Below are 7,269 nucleotides of genomic sequence, written 5' to 3'. Positions count from 1 at the left end.
CGATGACAGACTGGTTCTCCTATAACTGATGGTAGCTCATTTTAATGATACTATGATAACAGGTCACCACTACGCTTGGTTGCCAAGCCACTATAGCAATGGCTAACTATAGAGAGTAGCCATTATAAAGAGTAAACTTTTTTGTTATATCCATGCATTATTGTGTCACATTTTCTGTGTGGCATCATTTTAATAAGTAAACCTGAGGAGGCATATCTTGTAGTAATAAAAATGAGTTCCAAAAACTAAATCAGGAAAAAAGAGCAAAGTTAAGTTAAAGAGCTAAGTTGGCGTAAGAGAAGGGTTATGCGAAGTGTAGTCTCATATATAGATATATTCTAACAATGTCTCGGCTCATAATATTACTAGGTTATAATTTCTTATTCTGCATGCAAGCTTTCTAATTCATGGTATCTGCGTGCTCTGATCTGTATAATTTATTTGCAATTATATGCGGTTCATTTCTTAACTCAATATCATTGCATATAACTTACACTATTACACTAACCCCCGAGCCATAGCATTCTAACCAACACTTTCTAGCCCAGGACATTAGAAATTGGTGCACTGGAACGCTGCTTAGATGCACTCTAAAAGTTCAAAGCAGAACACAGCTTCAAAAAAGCGCATTCATTTGTGTTACCAGGGATGGTTCTTCTTGCCTTGTGCGTTGCTTACCTCATGGTAAAGGACTGCTTCTAAGGTTCAAAAGCAGGCTCCCCTCTACAACATCCACCGTGAACAAACAACCCTTTAAACACTGGAATTTAAAAGAGCATCCTTTCTCTTATAAACCACTTTTATTCAGGTAGCTCTCTTGGGAGACACACCCACACACACCACCCATAAAATACTTATTTTCATACAATCAGTTGACAGTTGAAGGCGAGGCCCCTCTTTCCCAGGCTGCATTGGAAGGACTGTTAGCTGTTCACAATTTAATACTATTCATAAATGATAAGGAGTAACAGAGAATGAGATGCTGCTGAAGATGCACATTTGAGAATACATTGTGCCAACAAGGCAGATGTTACATTACTCTCCAGGCACTTATAATAAATAATACAATACATTATGAGGGACCCACTGAGAATGGCTCATTCAAGTGACTGACTAGAATTCACCAGGACCAGGTCTTTAACATGAGTGAATGGGAGTATCTTCTTTCTGCACTGGTAGAAGAGAAAGAGGGACTGTAGCCTTGGGTCTTCCTCATTCCACTTGACTCTATAGGACCAGCAGACAAGAGGGTGGATGCTCTTCTGGAGAGCTTAAAATTAGATCATTTCTTTAATGCATTAAAACCAAATACAATAATAAGGAGCTAGAGTTTCGAATCTGGACTTTTGTCTGAGGGATGGGAGCCAAGAGCACTCTGGGCAAAGAAGGGTATTTAGTGGCGGGGATTCAGACGGACTGTGACTGCTTCTCTAAGACCTGCATACCTGCTTTGCAGAAGAAATTTATGCAGCATCCACATATAATGCCATACTTGAATTCAACTTGGAAGTCCAACATTAAGTGCACATTATTCTTAACCTGCAACAAGAAAATTCTGAATGACATTTTGAATCTCGAGTCACATAGGCTGAATCAATGAATATACTCTAGAGCAATTACATTGGTTCAATAAAGAGTAGTATGCAGAGAAAGATAACTCAAGAACTGAGAAAATCAATAGGTTGCACGCCAATATGTGCACTTGAAGCCACTCATAGCAAAGTGTGTGTGTGTGTGTGTGTGTGTGTGTGTGTGTGTTTCCCCCTGTAAGGCAAAAATTTTCAAACATGTAAAACTTCCATAGGAAGGAGCATGTTCGGATGCCGAAAAGAGGCACCAAATGTAGTATCTCTTACAATCAATTCAACTGTGTTGGGTGCTGAAATATTGTTGAGAAGGGCACTCATTTTCAATAGAAGGGGATAAAGTCTGTGAGCCAAGGAATACAAAATATACTGGAAGCACCGTTCCAAACTCTTCTGGTGCGAGATATGGCGCCACACAAACTTGAGCTTCATATAGTGGTGAGTTTCGAATACTGTTTGGTAAGATGAAAGGAAGAGTTTTCGGGATATCAAGTCCTGTTAGACTTGTTAAAGCTCTGAATGATTAAAGTCTGTCCTCTGCTGCTCACTGGGTTTCATGAAGATGCCCTCCATGGCTTTCCAGTAGTTGTTCTGGCTGGAGGCAATCATGCCATGTACTTCTCTTTGGCCATTGATGGGGCGTCCGTACTGCTCCCCAGTGACGGAAAGGTAGACGTCTGTTGCAGTGTGTCGAAAGCGAACCTCGCTGTCCCTCTCCCAGTAGTCCTCATTACATAGCACTGTCCAGTCATCCAGGTAATCACCTTCTCCACCATCTCCAAAAGCACTGACTTCCTGGAAGAGAGAAGAGTAAAAACAGTTAAGCTCTGACATCGACTCATCATTTGTCCACATAAGCAACGATCTCTCACGGATATTAAGAGTAGGACTTACAATTTTGGAAGCTCTGTTCTCTTCCAACTGCAGATTTCGGTCTGCGTGTGCCCATTCTTATTTTATTTTCGATCATTCTCAGATGTGGTAGGGTTAAAGGTGTTCCCACTATGAAACCCCATGCCACTGTGAGGTGGGCATATATTGCAATTTTAAGATGTCAGATACGTTATTATTATTTCTTTACTCCCACTGGTTCTGCTGTTCTTACATGAACGCTGACATTCCCCATCCTCTCGGGCCAAAAACGCCCCATAAATTTGGAATAGGCTTTCTGAGTGAAACACCACAGCCGCAACGGGAGAAATGATCTAATCTAGAAATCTCGCATCTCCTCGGGTCAACATAGGACACCCAGCCTCCGGCAATCAAAGCCTGCAGTAGTTATTACAAAGAGAGGAACGCATCTCAGTGCTTTATAACAGTTTCATACAGCTAGAAGTCTTTTAGGCCTGGTGCTACTGGTATGGGAGTTTCACACATTTTGGAGAGACGTTCTCTGCAGGACTTTGTGAAGATGTGCCAGCCTCTTCTAGCCAACCCTATGGCTTTCTTCCAGCAAAACGTCACTGTGCAAATCCACTGGAGGTGATACTTAAGGTAAGATTATTATTTGTATTGTTGTCAATAGGACTAAGCACTGTTAATGGCGTTGTTTGCAATGGTCAAATGGCATGTACCCCTACCCTGAGAATCTGTGATTGAAACTAATATCCTGAACATTATTTTAATCATTATGTCACTCATCTGGGGTGTGTGTGCAGAGACTTCGGCATGTTCCTTGTAATGTGAGGTCTAAAGCCTGTTTGGCGACCTGGAGGGGTTCACCAAGTCTGCCCTCATAGTGGAAAAAGGCTAATGTCCATTCTCTGGGTTCATCAATTAAAGGGGTGGTGGCAGTGTACTGTGTTTTTTGGATCAGTAGTACAACCATACAATTTTCACTTTGTCAAGAAGAGGAGAGCCAACTAGCTCATCTCATGGGAAATTCTGCTGTTATAAGACCCAGAAACATGCATTGAGATTCCATGTGTGTAACAAGTGCATCTATACGCTGTGAGTGTTTAACACATGTACAGTAATAGGACTGAGCATGCGTGGTGCGAGTGAGTATTATGGCCAGTGGAATCAATTTTGGTTGCCCATGATTTAGCATGGCACTAGATGGAGGGTGAGGCCAGCTTCCTCAGACAGTTGATGTGTATTGCCTGCATTCTTGTAGCTTGACACAGAGACACTGACAAATTCTATTAGTACCTTGTTAGCAATGTGCGGATTAGTTCTCCGTAAGCACAGCTTAGATAGGAGGGGTGGGGTGGGACTGCAGACTCCGTTGTTCAAGGTGATTATGTTGGTGGGAGGCCCCTAAGTTTTAGTTTGTCACTGATAACAGTTTCAGGAAGGCCAATGACAGTCAGGTGTAGCTCTCTCTCACTACATTGTGCCCTTGATTTGAAAAATCCTACTCAGAGTCAGCCCCGCTGCTACCTGCTATGAGACCAATCACCTAGCAAAAAGATTGTGTCTGATGAGCAGACACAACATGACATTTGAAAGAGAACCAACCCAAACCGGTTCTGAAGTCTCAGACAATGAATCCCTAGCACCTTAACGGAAAATGGATAAGTGGCATCCAAGCCGCATCACTTTATTCTAGTTCTAAGCTCTTCTGGACCAAGAAAGGGACTGCTCTGTAAAGTACTGGAGGAGCTGCTGTGTACCCAGGGCTGTGTGACCAAGGCAGGATTCTGCAAGATAGCCAGTCTCAGTGAGGTGAAGGGATATCACCCAAAATCTATACAACTTGCTGGAGAAGATGGCATTCTGCCTAACACCTAGAAGCATGCTGATTGCTCACAGAAGGAGGGAAAGTGCCAGACACGTTCCCAGTATGAGGAACCGCATGTTGCTGATTGCCCTTAGGAGCAAAGCAAGAAGTGACCTGTGTCATGATCGCTTTTCTGGGCACCTATTGCAACACCCGCAATAGACTGCCCCCAATAATCAAATTAAGAAGACATCCCATGCTGTCCAGCTTATCTGTGGTCAATGAACTCCGAGGAGTAGAAGTCGCCAACATACAGGAACTGACCCCAGCCTGGAGGCCACAGCAGCCTGAAGACGCACACACCCCATGTGAACATTGGAGGCAGCACCCGCACAATGAGCACCCAACAGATCTTGGCATAGAGGCTGCATTTGCCAGAATGGGTGTCAGACTAGCAGTCCTGCTGTGTTGCTTCCTCACCGCAGTCCCAGTCTTAAGCTGGTCAGCGGAGACACCAGTAACAACACCAGCCTGGGGAGCACCCACCAGTGCAGGCTGACCAATCTGAGCCAGTAATGGGGCCTCACATAATAGACTAAAGCAGACTTGCATGCCGCATTTTACAGAGGGAACAGTGATTGTCACCTAAAAGAACCATTACTTGTGGGTCTGAATCCTTGAACTAAACTGCAAACTGCTTTTAATGAGTGGAGACCTAATAAACTGCGCCTGAGCCTTATCTGTTCCTACACATTGAATACAACAGCTACATACTTTACGACAACTACTAAAACAGGTAGTGGGCACCATAGTGGGTGGGCATTTTCCTGGGTATTGTAGTTCCAGTAACAGACTTGCATCCGAGCCCCACTGTGTTGTGCCGTATTACATTTTGCTGTGATAATAAAACATTTTTGTTTAACTAAGATAAGCACTGGGCTTGACAAAGTAATTATTATGTCTGTTGGTTGAATGTTGACATCAGAGCTTGTGACCCCATACTAAATCTCCGAGAGGCTTTCCTACCCTGTGTAAGAAACTGGCTCTATATATACTGCACCAAAGTGAGGTAAAGTGTGTATAGAGTCCAAGGGTCCCCAGAGGTTTGGCAGAGGCTAAAGTTAGATCAAACTTTACTCTCTAAAGTGGTAGCTAGGTCGAGCAGTAAGGCAGTATCAGAGGATAGTGTAAAGCATTTGATGTACACACTCAGTCAGCAAATGGTCTCACACACTCAACAACTGAACTCTAGGCCAATTGTTTTGTATTAAAAATATACTGTTTTATTTCTAGAACCAAGCAAGCCTGGTGTAGGTAAGCATAAAAATACTTTTCAGTAGTAAATTACTTGTATAAACACAGTTAAAAATAGCAGTGTAACTTGTACTGGTTTTGGTTACAGTTTTAAGAAAGCAGTTTGCAACATATTGCAGGTGTAGTACATTCAATTGAATGGGCTTTTTAAGTAAAATGCAGTTAATTACTTTTCAGATTACTTTTGCTAACACAGGACTGGATCCTAGATTCAGCCCTGGGACATTTCCCTAAAACAGGGGAGTAAATGTGTTTTCGTTAAAGGTACGATTTTTAAAGAATATTATTGCATTTCAAAAGTTGAGACTTGGAAATTTTTTCACATAGAATCACCAATGTTATCCTATGGGAGGAAATTCACTTAGCAGGTAAGTTAGGTTATCGTTACTTTGTCTTACTCAATGCTGGATCCTGGATTCAACACTGGGATAGTTCCTGAAAACAGTTGAGAAAATGCGTTTTGGTTAATCAGCTGATTTTTAAGGAATATTTGTTTTTTTTTTCAGAAGTCGACACTTAGAAACTTTTTGGGAGAAAAAGTGTCAATGTTATCCAATGAGTAAAAATGAGTTATCGGTTTCAAGGTAAGTAGTCAGTCTTTTGAGTTAGGGTTCTGGGGTTAGACTCCGGGGTCTCCCAGGGTCAGTGTTGCACTGTTGTTGCACCCTCAGCGGCACTCAGGTGGCAGGGTGCAGAGTGTTGAGACCCAATGTTATCCTATGAAAGATTTTAAACTTTGTTTATCCTATGAAGGATGGGGAGACTTCGGTTGGTGGCGGTTGCCAAGCAGGCCACAGGGATGTGGGAGCCAAGCTCCTAGGGTTAAGCTCAGGGCAAGTTGGGGACCAAGTTAGCACCAATCAATCAATACATTTATAAAGCGCACTACTCACCCGTGAGGGTCTCAAGGCGCTGAGAAAGGGTGGGGTGGGGGTGCTGCTACTGCTGGAAGAGCCAGGTCTTCAGGTGTATCCTGAAGGTGAGATGGTCCTGGGTCAGTCGTTGGTGGGTGGGAAGGGAGTTCCACGTCTTGGCAGTCAGGTAGGAGAAAGATCTTCCTCCGGTGGTGGCTCTGCGTATACGTGCTACGCTGGGGAGGGCGAGGCTGGCGGAGCGGAGCTGGCGGGTTGGAGTGTGGAACTTGAGACGGCTGTTGAGGTATTCGGGGCCCGTGTTGTGGAGCGCTTTGTGTGCGTGGGTGAGGAGCCTGAAGGTGATCCTTTTGCTGACGGGAAGCCAGTGCAGGTCTCTCAGGTGGGCAGATATGTGGCTGTGGCGAGGGATGTCGAGGATGAGTCGCGCAGATGCATTCTGTATGCGCTGGAGCCTTATCTGAAGTTTGGCTGTGGTTCCTGCGTATAGGGCGTTCCCGTAGTCCAGTCTGCTGGTCACGAGGGCCATGCACAGGGTGTTGAAGCATGAGGATGAGATGGCGTTGACTTTCTTGGTCTCCGTGAGGGAGGAGTCTAGGATGAATCCCAGGTTGCGAGCGTGGTCCGTGGGTGTTGGTGCGATGCCCAGGGCTGCGGGCCACCAGGAGTCGTCCCAGGCAGATGGGGATGGTCCGAGGATGAGGACCTCCGTCTCATCTGAGTTCAGTTTGAGACGGCTAAGTTTCATCCATTCTGTGACGTTTTTCATTCCTTCCTGGAGGTTAGATTTGGCAGTGGCTGGGTCTTTGGTGAGGGAGAGTATCAGCTGGGTGTC

The 7,269-nt window shown here is 44.4% G+C and overlaps 1 protein-coding gene across 1 annotated transcript in view; it reads right to left on the bottom strand.

Annotated features, from left to right (window-relative positions):
• Nucleotides 1-781: 781 nt before the first annotated feature.
• Nucleotides 782-7,269, bottom strand: part of SDF2 (stromal cell derived factor 2) — a 93,972-nt gene continuing 87,484 nt past the window's right edge. The window contains exon 3 of the mRNA XM_078680108.1: nucleotides 782-2,381. Within this exon, the coding sequence (XP_078536234.1) occupies nucleotides 2,094-2,381 (288 nt within the window). The 3' untranslated portion in view covers nucleotides 782-2,093. The remainder of the gene's footprint in view (nucleotides 2,382-7,269) is intronic.

Source organism: Lissotriton helveticus, chromosome 3_1, assembly GCF_964261635.1.
Source record: "Lissotriton helveticus chromosome 3_1, aLisHel1.1, whole genome shotgun sequence".
NCBI lineage: Eukaryota > Metazoa > Chordata > Amphibia > Caudata > Salamandridae > Lissotriton > Lissotriton helveticus.
Note: the sequence above shows the minus strand (reverse complement) of the source record. Positions and strands in the feature narration are given on the sequence as shown.